The sequence below is a fragment of the Haliotis rufescens genome, unplaced genomic scaffold, assembly GCF_023055435.1.
Source record: "Haliotis rufescens isolate VD_foot unplaced genomic scaffold, xgHalRufe1.0.p SCAF_1, whole genome shotgun sequence".
NCBI classification, from domain to species: Eukaryota; Metazoa; Mollusca; class Gastropoda; order Lepetellida; family Haliotidae; genus Haliotis; species Haliotis rufescens.
This window is the reverse complement of record NW_025963779.1, coordinates 74,465,045-74,480,860: the sequence shown is the minus strand read 5'-3', so window position 1 is coordinate 74,480,860 and position 15,816 is coordinate 74,465,045. Positions and strand designations below refer to the sequence as shown.

Below are 15,816 nucleotides of genomic sequence, written 5' to 3'. Positions count from 1 at the left end.
GGTCACACTTTTCACAGGACGCCTTGTTTTCAGGCGGCCTGTGATTCACCTTCCTGTTATTGTACGAAATGTTATTTTGGTAACAGGAGCAGATTTGAATCTATTGCTTGTTAATGTTATTAATGTAATGAGTGGATCTTGTCTAAGTCTTGATTTCTTCGGCCTGCCACTCCCAGGTCCCATTGCAGTTGCAACCTACCAGTTTCACAGTTGTGTCCGGATGCCGAAAAATTCCCCTTTTTGAAAAGCCAAACATTCCACAAACTTGGGATATTGACGCCACCAACCACACCCCCGACGTTTACGTCCTCAAAAAGTCCACGTCGTCCTCAAGGAGATGCACAACTGGTTGATAACCTCCACGTGAGGCTGTATCAGTAACTGAGGAATGCACTCTTTGTTGAAGTCAAAACAACAAAAGATATTTAAAAATATTGTTTATTAAAGTATTTCCTGCTTTTGAAGACAGACCAAACCATATCCAGGAGATTATTCCTAAGCACTGAAATAACAGAACAAAAACAGTTAGTGGGTATCCTCATTGTCTATGTCACAAATACAACAAATGTAAAGTTAACGTGAACGCCAGGGAATAATCACTCTCGATTTTCTTCAGATTCTATTATTTTCTAACAGATTCTATCAGGTGTAGTAGGCAAGATCACTGCAAACCAGGGAAGACACCAGGTGTTCGAGTAAATGTCAAGCATGTCCTTCTCTAACTCAGGTAGTGGATATCCCTTCATGTTTACGTCAAAAATACAGCAGGTGTCTTGTAGATATATCAGTACATACACACGGGGAATATGTTGTAGATATAACAGTACACATATAGTGGACAGTTCATGCATATGATAAATACCAGGTTGGTATAACTGCATAGGGGATGGTGAGAGGGGGAATTTAGAGAGAGGGAGAAGGAGAAAGCAAGAGTTGTCAGGGGGGAAAGGGGAGACAGAAGACGGTGAGACAGACAGACGGACAGAGTGGAATAGTGAGTGTGACACGTATACGGAGAGTAAGGAGAGCGTGGCCGGTAGGAGACTCACTGTTGACAGATACAAACGTCATTGTGATGGTCACAATGGGCTCCATGTGTACAGGAAGCACACTGGGCAATGCAGAAGTCGTGTCCACCATGTGCCTCGTTCTTGCAGGCACCCGCACACTGCTGGCCGCTCACCTCGCCTACAAATACTCAGTGAAAGAGTTAGTGAGTCAAAGGCGCCGTTTTTCTAGGGAAGATGACAGATTAGTGCAGTCGGGCTCAGTTTGACGACCAATGAGGCAGACCACATGTGAAAATGTTAACATGATTTCATACCAAAACAATTTTATTTTAGTGGGTTTTTTTCTCAGATATATGCTTTAATTATGTCAAAGTTGTTGCTTATTTCAAACGTCTTTCCAATTTGAACCGAATCAGTTCAAGCTTGCATTAGTTTTGAATGAATTCTACTAAAAAGAAGGTTATCAAACCTTGACCTTGCCTGAGTGGTTATTCAATGAGATAATGGCACGGATGCAGGGTTCCGTCCCTTGATCGTGAGTCAGGATCCCAGATTCGCCATGATTTTGATCTTTGGACTGTCAGCACAACAAGCGTTATCGTATGGCAAACAAAGTGACATTTTCTAACATCTGCGTCACTTTAGTCACCCCAACTCCAATAACATACTCGCATTACACTGACACGCCATGCTGTATTTGAACCACTGCTCAAAGCGGCGTTAAACCCAACTCACTCACTCTCTTCCTCACTTTTCCCTGAGCTGCTTACCAGTGTTGAGGGTGAAGACGGCGACGATCAGGAGAAGAGCGAGATACTTCATGCTTGTTTGTTGGTGTAGCGTCATCGACGCCAAGTGGACTTTATATAGTCTTGGTGTTGTGCGGGAATCCAATGGCGACAAGATAAACAGAAGTTGTGCTTTAGAACGGAGACACAAGTCTGAACCTTGGCACTCTATCAAGAACAAGACATCTGTTTTTTGGAGTTAGACGTCAACTGAAATACGAGGCCAGCTGTCATAGAAAAACACATGACGCTGTACAGCAGTGTTCGTAGTTAACAATGACCAGAGGACAAGGTGGGAGTGTTACAGTCCGGTCAAGTGAGAGTGAGTGAGTGAGATGGTCTTTACGCTGCTTTTGACAGTATTTCGGGTGAAACACGACGTGTCAGTTCAATGCGGTAGCAATGTCCACAGTTATGCAGGTGTATATGTTTACAACCTGAAACCATGAGCACAGATATGGTTGAGACAAACCAAAGATCATTATCAAGGCGAATCTGGGATTCGACCCAACGATAAACAGTCAAGAGAGGGATGCAAGAATCTGAGGAAGAGCTGGCTAGTTCTGAAGCAAATAAGTGTACGGCGTGAATCGCTTATGTTCTTAAATATACATGCCCATGTAGATTGGGAAGCTTTAGTATAAAAGTGAACGTTTCTTAATCATCACGTACTTGTACGATTGTTTCTACGTTGTTTCCTTTACTTGATGGGGCAGGGGTTGCCCAATCGTCTAAGGCGCCGCAATTTGCTGTGCAGTGTTGCGTCCCGACGGCACACCTGAAATCTGATCGTCAGTTCCAATCCTGGTTAGCCCTGATTTCTAGGTTTGTCAGCACCATACTCATTCATGTTCGTGGGTTTCACGTAGGTGGTAAACATCTGAGACCTGCATCCCTCTAGGCTTTCCTTCCATGTAACATCGATTCGAGAGTAACCGTAACTCGATTTCCGATTGACTAAAACGTTAAATAAAAAAAAGTACTTAACAACAATACAGGTAAGCAATAACCGACACGAGGGGTTTCTGAGTTCCAGTCTGGTAGTATAGTGTATGTTGAGGATCGGATGAATATAAACGATGTAAGGATCAAAGATGATGCTGATTTCTTTCTGTGAATGCAACATGACTGTTAGTTGAAACGTAAATTGTTAAGTCGCAGAATCGCGAGTTTTCTACATAGAGTGGACCTACACCAATAGGCGAACCGTTGACTTTTGGACGGAATTTCTCTGAGGCACGAATGCAAGAACATCATCTCTGACATAGCGTTGAGTAAAATAATGTAGGTTTTCAGTTTGCTTGTTTAAATTGTTTCCACACCTAACAATTGGAGACTTTTACACAAGATGTCCAGGGCATGTGGTTGTCGGTAGAGACTTAAGTTTGCTTATAAGGGTGTGTTGCCTGTTCACAGTACAATAATACACAGACAATCCTTAAATAACTGAACCCACCTGTAACAACTGTCCGGAACCCAGATCCTCTTTATCTCAATCTTGAATGTGGCTACTGTACTGTACTAGGATGATATGTACATGATCCACCTCACATACTGGGTACGACATTCACAAACTCACTGCTACCACAAAGCTCAAACCTTAAACAGATCAACAAATTATACAATCTTTTTCTTCTAATCCTACAAAGAAGAATATTAGTGAACAAAAGATATACGAATCTAGAATGTATATTCCACTCATACAATGCTCCGCGTTTGACCTACCATATCTTGGCACAGATCATGACGCCAACAGCTGGCTGTTCCCTCAGCACAGCCCTGAAGATATTATCCATCTACACAAAGTATTTCACTGTTCTCTAGCGTGTGCAACCTCCTTGTGCAATATGTGAGTGAATGTTGCTCTATGTAGGAATAATTAAGTCGGTGGGTGACAGTATAAACAACGACCCACAATAGATAACACAGTCGATGACAGGTAGTCTGACAAGTCACACATTGTTACAACTCCATCCTCTTACTGCAGCATGTAGTACTAGGACACTATATATTCTGTCAGGAATTTCCAGGGAGTTCCATAGACAGTGTTTGTTTGTTTATGTATTTGTTTGTTGTTTAACGCCGCACTTGGGATACGATGACAAGCATCAACCATGTCCTATATAGGACCCTATATATTCTGCAAGATATCTCCAGGGAGCTCCATTGACAGTGACCACAAGAGTAAGGAATGGGTTACTCAACAGGCTAGAGACTATCTTATTAGATCGCCAAATGCTCAGTATTAACATCATACAAACACGGGGGGCACGGGGGGCCCAGCAGGCTAAGTCGCCGCGATTCGCTGTGCAGAGTTGCGTCCCTTTGGGCACGCCAGAAACCTATGATAGTGAGTTCAAATCCCGGTTCGCCCCAATTATGTTTCTAGGTTTGTCAGCACCATACCCGTGCTCGTGGGTTTCACCGAAGTGGTAAACGTCTGAGACCTGCATCACTTCGGGCTTTCCTCCTACATTAAGCTGACACGCCGTGATATAACTGGAATACTGTTAAAAGCAGCGTTAAACCCAACTCACTCACTCTCTCATACAAACACGAGGGACAAAATTTCCCTCATTCTATGTTTCGAGTGGGTTATTCTATATATTGCTCATTAACATTAACGGGAACATAATTACGTTTTTGTTGTGTTTATTGTAATTCCTGCATTCTGATCAGCTGAATTGGCCAAGTGCTGTTGTATTGATTTCCCAAATGAATCTCCATACTCAACGGCAACATGTTGTGCCGCCCATTACAAATCGTCCTATTGCCAACAGAAGTAAATGGTGTAATTAAACAACGTCGAAACTGGGGTAATCGTCGCTGGTCACATGTCATGATTTTAGATGAGTGCCGATTCACTTTGTACTTCTTTGATAGGCGTGGTCGTGTCAGGCGACGTCGAAATGAACGTCAAACCAATGTCAACCTGAGACGTCGTCACATATTTGGTTGTGTATCGGTTATGGTGAGACGTGGCATCACTGTGATTGAGCGAATCCCACTCCATATTGTGCAAGGAAGGGTCACTTGACGGTACTATCAGGACAACATACTGACACCCTTTGTTGTCCCGTTTGCAAGGCGTGTGGGTCGACATTTTGTCTTTCAGGACGACAACGCCCGTGCTCATCGTGCACGAATCGCCAATGCTCACCTCAGCAGGACAACATCCATAGAATACCATACCATGACCCCAGACCTTCTCCTCATTGAACACGTGTGGGACATGATAGGGAGACGTGCGCCTCAGCGTCACAGGCCGCCGACTTGACTTGTCTGAACTTGGTCAGTCGCTGTAAGAGAATTGGGACAGACTCCCTCAAATCGCCATTAGGAGACTCATGTCCACCATGTTGGGCGACACATGCACGACACCAAGGTTACCGGTAACGACCTAGGCACGATGTGGTCTGGCATTGTCATCTTGCAGTTCTTGAGAATTGAACAAGGACAGGGCGCCAAATTTCGCTGGCCAGTCAAATGTCCAACAACAATGAACAAATCAGTTCGCCTGGCATGTGTGATACCCCCTAACACCATGACACACTACCACTCCCATACAGATCATGAATTACTACCCTGGCACACCGCTCGCCCCTGTGTCGCCAACAACATGTTCTGCCATCTGAGAATCGGAGGCAAAACTTTAATTCGTCTGTAAACATGGTGTAAAGCCAGCCTACCCTGGTGTTGCCTCGCCCACCTCAATCTTTGCGGCCTGTGGTAAGATGTAAGGGTCACACCCTTCACAGGCGGGCTGCTGAGAGCCGTTTTTAACGGTAGATGATGAAATTCACCTTCCTGTTATTGTACAGAATTTTCTGTTAGTAACAGAAGCAGGTTTGAATCTATTGCGTAGTTGTGTTATTAATGTAATGCGTCGATCTTGTCTAAGTCTCGATTTTTTAGGCCTGCCACACCCACGTCCAATTGTAATTGCAACAGTTTCACGGTACGCGTCCCACAGTAGAATAATTACACTTTTTGATTTGTCAAACATTCGACCAACTTGGGATATTGACGACCCCAACATCACAATTTCCCCCATAGTCCATCTACAATGTGGCTACCATAAGGGGATGATAGCATACCTTGCCACAGATCATGACACAAATAGCTCACAAAGCTTAACAAAGCTCACAAGAGCTAACCTCTCAACACAAGTTTTCAAAACAATCAAAGTACCACACTTTTTATCTTGGAATGTCAAAAATGTCCGTCTGTAAACCTTCTCGGGCAGTGAATGAAACTTGCTTCACATCCCAGTCAGCACTATTCCAGCAGTGTTTTAAAAAACAAAACAGTTAAAAAACCAGATTCTTTCACATTAGTAAAGTTATTCTGTTATGGCATCATATATTATATTTAGCCATATGAGTGAGTATGATTTTACGCCGCGTTTAGCAATTTTCCAGCAATATCACGGCGGGGGACACCAGAAATGGGCTTCACACATTGTACCTATGTCGGGAATCGAACCCGGGTCTTCGGCGTGACGAGCGAACGCTTAAAAACCAGGCTACCCGACCGCCCCTGTAGCCATATGAAAGAGTCAGATGTTCTTTAATGTCTTTGGAGTAGTATATATCATGGGACCCTCAATTATCTGGTGTGATATATCTTCATTATATTAGGGATAGATATTCGATTATCCAGTGTTTTATGAGTGATTCATTTAGCACAATGACTGAAAGTTTGTTTTTTGTTGCTTAACGCCGCATTGAGCAATATTCTAGCTATATGGCGACCTGTAAATAATTGAACCTTGACCAGACAGTCCAGTGATAGATGTCATGAGCAACGGTCGTCGGGGCACGTACATGTTGTCACGTTATCAACCAAGTCACAAAACCTGACCTCCCGATCTATTAAGTCGTGTCGTATGACAAACAGGTCACTGATGATCAATTCTTTGTCCAGCCGCTTTGTGATAATTGTCGAAATAATGGATGGCAGCATGGTATGATGTTGACGTCACTGTACTGTATGTTTTTAGCGTGACAGTAGACCGCCTCCGTCGTCCCGGATTCGATCCCCGGCCACGTCAAACCAAAACATGTTGGAAGATGGTACTTGTTGTTACCCTGTCTAGCGCTCAGCATTGAGGGGCTAAACACACACGTGCACACACACACACACACACACACACACACACACACACACACACACACACACACACACATATATATATATATATATATATACACACACACACACACACACTAACACACACATATATATAAATAGAGGTTATCACGCGAGTGTGTTTGGGGATGGTAAATATCCTGCATTAGGAATAAACATTGTATTTAGCGAGCCTTGGCGAGCTAAATACATAGTGTTTATTCCTAATACAGGATATTTACCATCCCCAAACACACAAGCGTGATAACCTCTTTATCATATAATGTCATTCTTTAGTTCTGTGCTTAAAAATCGCTTTCCCTCTCTCACAAACATAATCGAAACATTGCGAGTTTTCCTGCAATGCGCGCATTAATATTTATTACGTCAGAGGGTAAGTGACGTGTCAGTCGGACAGTGACAGTAGCCAATATAGTTCCAAATGAAATCTATTTCTTATACAGTGGCGAAGCAACATAAACGCAAAACAACAATTGTTTTTAATTGCCTTTTGCGGTAATCCATCGGTCTGTTCGCTAGAGTAACTGCCCTTTGTCAAAGGGAAGCTACTCTAACCCTAGTCTCTGAGACGTCACGACCACGGTCAGACCTTGTTGACAGTCGGTCTGTCCTGTCATAACGTTAAGAAGTGTAGTCAGATGTACACACAGTGACCAAACGAAACAAGGTAACAATTCACATATATTTCGGCCAATTCCAACTATTTTAATTTGTGGTGAAGGTTTCAAGCCGCAGAGGTCTACAAGCACAGATATGGCTACTGATCCCGCTTGGCTAGGCCTCGTGCCCTCGCAAAATTGTTTCGAAATTTATATCTCCAAAGTTGCCAAAACTTATAAAATGCCTTATCTGCGTCACAGCTAGACACGGATTTTAGACTGTTCTTTTGATAATGATAGCAATTATCCCTGTAGTTTATCCAGATTGCCGATGGTTAACTCTGACTCGATCCCAGAATGACGAGGGCGACGCCATGTTTGTTTATAAACAGTGAAAGTACTCCCTACTTGACCTTTGATATTTGCATCTCTATCCGCATATGACCCCAACGGATATCGTTTTTATCCGTTGGCTTTATCCTGCCGAGAAACCTACCCGTTATATGATAAATATATATATGTGCATGTACGTCGCTATACTCTCCAACCACATATACTGATAAATGACGAGAGTGACGTGTTAATTCCTTACGTGTCCATTGTACAATTGGACAGCACGTGTTCCTCGTTCACGTCCTCAAGATGCACACCTGGTTGATAACCTCCACGTGAGGCTGTATCAGTAAGTGAGGAATGCACGCTTTGTTGAAGTCAAAACAACAAAATATATAACAAAATGTTGTTTATTAAAGTATTTGCTGTATTTGACCTGCATTTGGCTGACAGACCAAACCATTCCCAGGAGATCATTCCTATGCGCTGAAATAACAACAAAAACAGTTAGTGGGTATCCTCAGTGTCTACGTCACAAATACGACATTTATACAACGCCAACGCCAGAGAATAATCAGTCTCGATTTTCTGCTTTAACAGATTCCAAAGGTAAACTTATATGAGTAGATCGCTGCAAATCAGTGAAGACACTAGGTGTTCGAGAAACTGTCATCCATGACCTTCTCTAAAACAGTTAATGGATATCCCCTCATGGCTACGTCACAGCTACAGCTGGTGATATAACAGTACATACACATGGGACATGTGATGTAGCTATAACAGTACATACACATGAGAAATATGATGCAGATATAACAGTACATACATGTGATAAATATCATGTGGGTATAACAGTACATACATGTGACGGTCAGACAGACAGACGGACAGAGTGGAATAGTGAGTGTGACAGGTGCACGGAGAGTAAGGAGAACGATGCCAGTAGGAGACTCACTGTTGACAGATACAAACGTCATTGTGATGGTCACAATGGGCTCCATGTGTACAGGAAGAGCACTGGGCAATGCAGAAGTCGTGTCCACCATGTGCCTCGTTCTTGCAGGCACCCGCACACTGCTGGCCGCTCACCTCGCCTACAAATACTCAGTGAAAGAGTTAGTGAGTCAAAGGCGCCGTGGTATTAGGGAAGATGACCGATCAGTGCAGTCGGGCTCAGTCTGACGATCACTTGTGAAAATGTTTAACATGATTTCATACAAAACAATTATATTTTAGTGTTTTTCAGATGTATGCTTTAGTTATGTCAAAGTTGAAAGAAAATCTGTTACTGGTTGAAAGTAGCTTATTTCAAACGTCTTTCCAAACTGAACCTTGGTGTAATTTAGATGATCGCATCTGTTAAATGCAACCGTTAACCGTCAGTGTCAACTTTCAAAAACGATCAAAAATGTTAAGACCGAAATCAAATCAGCTCGAGCTATTATTAGTTTTGAATGAATTCTACAATCGCGAGTCCGGATCCCAGATTGGCCATGATTTGATCTTTGGACTGACAGCACAACAACCGTGATCGATGGTTTAAACAAGGTGACAAATGTCTAACATCTGCGTGACTTTAGTCACTCCGACCCACATAACACACGTTCACATGTCAACACACACAGCTACACACACGCGCGCGCACACACACACACACATTAAGCTGAAACGCCATGATGTATCTGAAACGTTGCTCAAAGCGGCGTTAAACCCAACTCACTCACTCATTCACTCACTTTTCCCTGAGCTGCTTACCAGTGTTGAGGGTGAAGACGGCGACGATCAGGAGAAGAGCGAGATACTTCATGCTTGTTTGTGGGTGTAGCGTCATGGACGGCAAGTGGACTTTATATAGTCGCGGTGTCGTGCGGAAATGCAATGGCGACAAGATAAACAGAAGTTGTGCTTTAGAACGGAGACACAAGTCTGAACCCTGGCACTCTATCAAAAACAAGACATCTGTTTTTGGTTGGGTTAGACGTCAACTGAGACACGAGGCTACCTGTCATAGAAAAACACATGACGCTGTCCAGCAGTATCCGTAGTTATGCGACAGTCCGGTCAAGGGTGAGTGAGTGAGTGAGTGAGTCTGATGGCCCGTACGCTGCTTTTGACAGTATTTCAGTTGAAACACGACGTGTCAGTTCAATATGGTAGTAATGTCCACAGTTATGCAGAAGTATATGTTACGATCTGAAACCATGAGCACAGATATGGTTGGGACAAACCAAGGATCATTATCAAGGCGAATCTGGGATTCGAACACACGATAAACAGTCAAGAGAGGGAGTCTGAACTCTAAAACTCTGAAGAGGTGGCTAGTTCTGAAGCTAGCAAGTGTACGTCGTGAATCGCTTATTTTCTTAAATATACATGTCCATGAAGCTTGGATAAAAGTGAACGTTCCTAAATGAGCCATCATTCCGTACTTGGCGTCACTTGACCCGTGAGGATCGGGTAGAATAGGTCTTCAGCAACCCATGCTTGCCTTTAAGGCGACTGTGCTTGTCCTAAGAGGCGACTGACGAGATTGGGTAGTCCATCTTCCCGAGGCAAGGGAGTTAACTGACTAGTGGAAACTGGACTTTTATAGTCAGTTAACTTTCTTGCCTCGGGAAGATGGGGTGGTCAGGCTCGCTGAATTGGTTGATGCATGTAATGGTATCCCTAGGTTGTCTGGTTCAGACACGATTATTTACAGACCGCCGTCATATAACTGGAATATTACTGAATGTGGCGTTTAACAACAAAGTAACAAAACTTGTGTTAGTTTGACACAGCGTTCGTCTACATTGTTTCCTTTGCTTGATGGGGGCAATAGTTGGCCAATCGTTTAAGGCGCCGCAAATCGGTGTGCAGAGTTGCGTCGCTTGGGAAAACACGAGATCGTAGGTTCGAATCCTGGTTCCACCCGATTATGTTTCTAGTTTGTCAGCACCATACCCGTGTTCGTGGGTTTCACCAAAGACTTAATGGCAAACATCTGAGAGCTGTATCACTTTAGGCTACCCTCCCACATTAAACTAACACGCCGTGATATTCTAAAGACATCCCGATGTTACACCAAATAGTTTTGGATTTAGGGTCGTATCGGAAGTAACCAGATGAATTCCGTGAAATAGGTCAAATTGCTAGTTCCTTATATGCAGTCACAGAGGTAATACCCTCTGTATCTCAAAAATGTATTTGGAGCTTGGGAAAACGTTCGGCCACCTCAAATGTATGCGCGTCGACTTCTTCTTTCTTTCTTATTAATATTGTTTACTCTTTGTCTCATTCCCCCCTCCCCATCCCTCCTATCTTTGTCTGTATTGAGATAACTGCCCAGGGTCTGCCCTTTCCGCAGTAACCATACTGTTCGGGCTTTTCGACATTGGCCTTGAAGTAAAAATGGTTATCGATTGACAGTTAAAATTACTCACTCACTCACTCACTCACTCCTGTACATGACGTGATGGCTGACATGCTGTCCTCCACGCACGAATCTTCATCATCGCCCGAGAACGCAGGGGGAGGGGGTGCCAGTTTCCGTATCTGTGCTTGTAGACCTCTGCGATTTTTCCATATTTTAGATTTAGTTTGGATTTGGCAGAGAGTTTAGTTTGTTTCACACATGCTATTGTAAAGCAGTGTCCGGACTACAAGACCCTCAAATGACATGTTGTCCAGTCAAGAATGAGTGAGTGTCCTTTTTTTGCCATAGTTGTTGGGTGTTTCAACTGATCTTTTGGACGCTCAGAACCTAGGGAAACTAGGTTATTACATCGGTTCGAGAGTAACAGAAACTCCATTACTTGACTAAAATGGTAAATAAGAACAAGTACTTAATAACAACACAGGTAAGCAGTGACCGGAATAACAACACTAGCAAAGCAAAAAGAATCGGATGCATGCCAACGATGTGAGTATCAAAGACGACGGTTTCTATCTCTGACTGCGACATGACTGTTTGTTGGAACATTAATTGTTCAGTATGCTTGCCGTAAAAGGTGACTCTGCTTGTCGTAAAAGGCGACTAACGGGAACGGGTGGTCCTGCTCACTGACTTGGTTGATGCATGTCATCGATCCCAATTGCATGGATCGATGCTCATGATATTAATCACTGGGTTGTTTGGTCCAGACTCTATTATTTACAGACCGCCGTCATATAGCTGGAATATTGCTGAGTGCGGCGTTAAACAATAAAGCAACCAATTGTTCAGTGCGAGAATCGCGAGTCGTCTGTTGGAATTGGATCTACCACCATGGTAGAAACGGATTTGCGACATGCTGTGACCAGGCTCGCTGACTTCGTTGATACATGTCATCGATCCCAACTACGTAGATCGATGCTCATGATGTCAATCACCGGATTGTCTGGTCCAGACTCGATTATTTACAGACCGCCGTCATATAGCTGGAATATTGCTGAGTGCGGCGTTAAACAATAAAGCAACCAATTGTTCAGTGCGAGAATCGCGAGTCGTCTGTTGGAATTGGATCTACCACCATGGTAGAAACGGATTTGCGACATGCTGTGACCAGGCTCGCTGACTTGGTTGATACATGTCATCGATCCCAACTACGTAGATCGATGCTAATGATGTCAATCACCGGATTGTCTGGTCCAGACTCGATTATTTACAGACCGCCGTCATATAGCTGGAATATTGCTGAGTGCGGCGTTAAACAATAAAGCAACCAATTGTTCAGTGCGAGAATCGCAAATTGTCTGTTGGAATTGGATCTACCACCATGGTAGAAACGGATTTGCGACATGCTGTGACCAGGCTCGCTGACTTGGTTGATACATGTCATCGATCCCAACTACGTAGATCGATGCTCATGATGTCAGTCACTGGATTGTCTGGTCCAGACTCGATTATTTACAGACCACCGTCATATACCTGGAATATTGTTGAGTGCGGCGATAAACAACAAACAAACAAACCAACAAATCATACCCCTGGGTCAGCTCTGAAGAAGACATACTTTAATGTTTCAGGGCAGCAGAATCCAGGAATCGGTTTAGGATTATGAGACTGCGTTACCAAGCCAACAGGGTTTGTCATCATTCCTGAAAGTCTCTGTCTATATTCTTCTGTTCAAATTGGACTTCTTTCTCATGTATGTAGTGCAAATCTTACCAGTTGGATCTCCGGTAGTGCGGAGTTAACAACAAACAAACATGTTGTGACATTCACTCCAGTTCCCACAATGCTTCACAATGGTTCAGTTTGACCTAGCACACTTTGGCACAGATCATGACACAAACAGCTGACTGTTTCCACTGCTCAGATTACAAGAACTTATCGCTCAACGCAAAGTTTTCGAAACAATCAAAGTATACTTACCGACAAAAGAAACGCGAATGCCATACATGTTGGTTAATGGATGAAAAAATATTCATAGTCTAGAGATATTATTGGATGGATGCACAAACGAACATACTGGTATGTTGTGTGATTCGACGCTCATGAATGCATCACATGTGACGTCATCGATCCATGACTCGAGATGCACTATTTGTCTCGTGCAGGATTAGCGTGTAAAGTTTGGAAATCACGTATACAATATCGTGATAAGAAAAAAGACACTCTGTGGAAACATTTGACTGATTGTCAGTTTTGTCATTATTTGGTACACATTGGAAACATCTCTTCTAACCGTACATACATATGTTTCTATAGTTCCGGGGGTTTTTGGCGATGAGAATATTACACTGTTGTCTCCAGCGAGTGCAACCTCCTAGTGCGGTAAGTGAGTGAAAGTAACTTTATGTCGCAGTCAGCACTATTCTGGCTGTATCACAGGAATAATTAAGTCGGCCAAACCAGTGGGTGACAGCATGAGCAACGGTCAACAATCGATAACACATACGATGACTGGTAATCTGCCATCTACTCCATCCTCCTACTTGCAGCTTGTGGTGCTAGGATCCTATATGTTCTGCCAGGAATCTCCAGGGAGTTCCATTGACAGTGTTTGTTTGTTTTTTGTTTAACGCCGCCCTCAGCAATATTCCAGCTATATGACGGCGGTCTGTCCATCATCGAGTCTGGACCAGACAATCCAGTGATTGACATCATGAGCATCGATCCAGGCAATAGGGATACGACGACATGCTTCAACCAAGTCAGCGAGTCTGACCACCCGATCCCGTTGGTCGCCTCTTACGACAGGCAAGGGTTGCTGAAGACCAATTTTAACCGGGATCTTCAAGGGTGGTCACAGCGGTGGTAGCTGATGCATTGAGTGAGTGACTGACTGAGGTCGGTTAAACCCATCTTTTGTGTGACATTAAAGAGGCAATGAAGAACCAACGTATGAATTGTCAACCCTTAAAAGAAACTTCACTGAAGGTAGCCGATTGTTCAGATGGCGGACTTTATTACTCGCCCGTTGAAGATACCACCGGAACTAGTTTCACAACAAATATTGAAAACTGTCAACAGGGTGATAGGTCACTGAGTGGATCACTTTGTGCTAGGGCTGGGACGAGTCCAAATTTACTACCCGGGTATCCAACCCCCTATTACCCGATCCTACCCGGGTACCCAATGCAAGTCTAAAGAGTTGGGAACAAAATGTCTGATTGGTAATTGTTTTACCACAGCCCTGGCTAAAACTATTTAGATACATGTATCAAACAATCAGATCATGCGTTCACTGAAGTTGACTGAAGCATCATCTTTACTCAAACATACACAAGTCAAAAGGAATGTGTGCATCGTCAGAAAGAAATACGACCATTAGCGACTTGTAGTGTAACCACTGAGCTATAGTGAGTTTTTGTCATTAAACAATATATCACGTGACTAACCACGGGTCCGGGTAGTCCTGTTTGTACCCGGGTCCTACGCAGGACCCACCCGACCCGAGTACCCGAGTTACCCGTCCCAGCCCTAGTTTGTGCACACCCCTCTCCTACCCAGAGTTTCACGTGGTCAGTACAGTACCTCTGCCACAGGCTAGCACCATTGACGATTCGTCACATCTTACACAGTTCAAAGACATACATAGATACGCCTTTGCACAGTCCATCAAGATATTGCATGTTGTTTTCATCTGTTTCATTTTTGATGAGGCTCTACATAAGCATGTGTCATAGAATGGTTAACTTTTATTCAGAAAATGTCCTAAAACGTCAAAAACTGTTTATCCTTTGTTGACATTGGTTGTAGGGCTTTATCATCGCTGTCATCCAAGCCCAAAAGAGAGCTAGCGATAAGATCACTTTGATGTATAAAGATATATTGCCAAGCACCTCAATGTCGTAGTAGTAGTAGTAGTAGTAGTAGTAGTAGTAGTAGTAGTAGTAGTAGTAGAAGTAGTAGTAGTAGTAGTAGAAGTAGTAGTAGTAGTAGTAGTGGTATATAATTATGCAAAATCATATCTAAAGCGCACCGAAAGGCTTGCATTAGGCCAGTCTCTTCTGATTTCAGAATAAGCGTGTTTGTTAAAAGAAGAAGAGAAAAGTCTGGTCACTAAAATGCAAATGAGTCTGTGGCAGTGGAGTCTAGTCATCACTGGGCATCAGCACATCAAACAATCAGGGCAGTCTCAGGGAATAAATGTCACACACTGTTATCCCCTGATAGAAATACTAATAGTCCAATTGTAAAATATGCATCAATACATTAATATTAATGGATCAGTGGGCACTCCATCATTCTCAGCTCCCTGGAGAGAATACCACCAAGGCTGCCTCTGGGGCCCTAGAAGGTTATCAGTCACATCACCATCTCATCCTACCACAAATTGAAGTGGTATATCACACCAAGGAAGTGACCAAACCTTTGCCTCCAAGTTCGGTAAGTTATCAGTCACATCACCATCTCATCCTACCACGAATGGAAGTGGTATATCACACCAAGGTACTGACCAAACCTTTGCCTCCATGTTCGGTAAGTGAACTTCCACAGGCAAATGTCAGCCAGCAGCTCCAGTGAAA

General features: G+C 43.4%; 1 protein-coding gene and 2 long non-coding RNA genes across 3 annotated transcripts; 1 reads left to right on the top strand and 2 right to left on the bottom strand.

Moving 5' to 3' along the window:
- Window positions 1-424: 424 nt before the first annotated feature.
- Window positions 425-3,484, bottom strand: LOC124146786. The gene is made up of 4 exons (XR_006862730.2): window positions 3,255-3,484; window positions 1,781-2,755; window positions 1,050-1,188; window positions 425-502 (listed from the first exon to the last, which is right to left on the bottom strand). It is a non-coding gene; the product is annotated as an uncharacterized LOC124146786 (long non-coding RNA).
- Window positions 3,485-8,277: 4,793 nt separating this feature from the next.
- Window positions 8,278-9,780, bottom strand: LOC124146767. Its single transcript, XR_006862723.2, has 3 exons — window positions 9,637-9,780; window positions 8,837-8,975; window positions 8,278-8,367 (listed from the first exon to the last, which is right to left on the bottom strand). It is a non-coding gene; the product is annotated as an uncharacterized LOC124146767 (long non-coding RNA).
- Window positions 9,781-11,732: 1,952 nt separating this feature from the next.
- On the top strand, window positions 11,733-15,814 carry LOC124146781. The gene is made up of 4 exons (XM_046517237.2): window positions 11,733-11,782; window positions 12,868-12,925; window positions 13,553-13,618; window positions 15,542-15,814. The coding sequence occupies exons 1-4, from the start codon at window positions 11,772-11,774 to the stop codon at window positions 15,812-15,814; spliced, it is 408 nt and encodes a 135-aa protein (XP_046373193.2). The 5' UTR covers window positions 11,733-11,771.
- Window positions 15,815-15,816: the final 2 nt, after the last annotated feature.

Coding starts and splice junctions, on each gene's coding strand:
- LOC124146781 (XM_046517237.2), top strand. Junction 12,926..13,552: donor TGCGTTACCAAGCCAACAGG/GTTTGTCATCAT, acceptor ATGTTTCTATAG/TTCCGGGGGTTTTTGGCGAT. Junction 13,619..15,541: donor GAGTGCAACCTCCTAGTGCG/GTAAGTGAGTGA, acceptor CATCATTCTCAG/CTCCCTGGAGAGAATACCAC.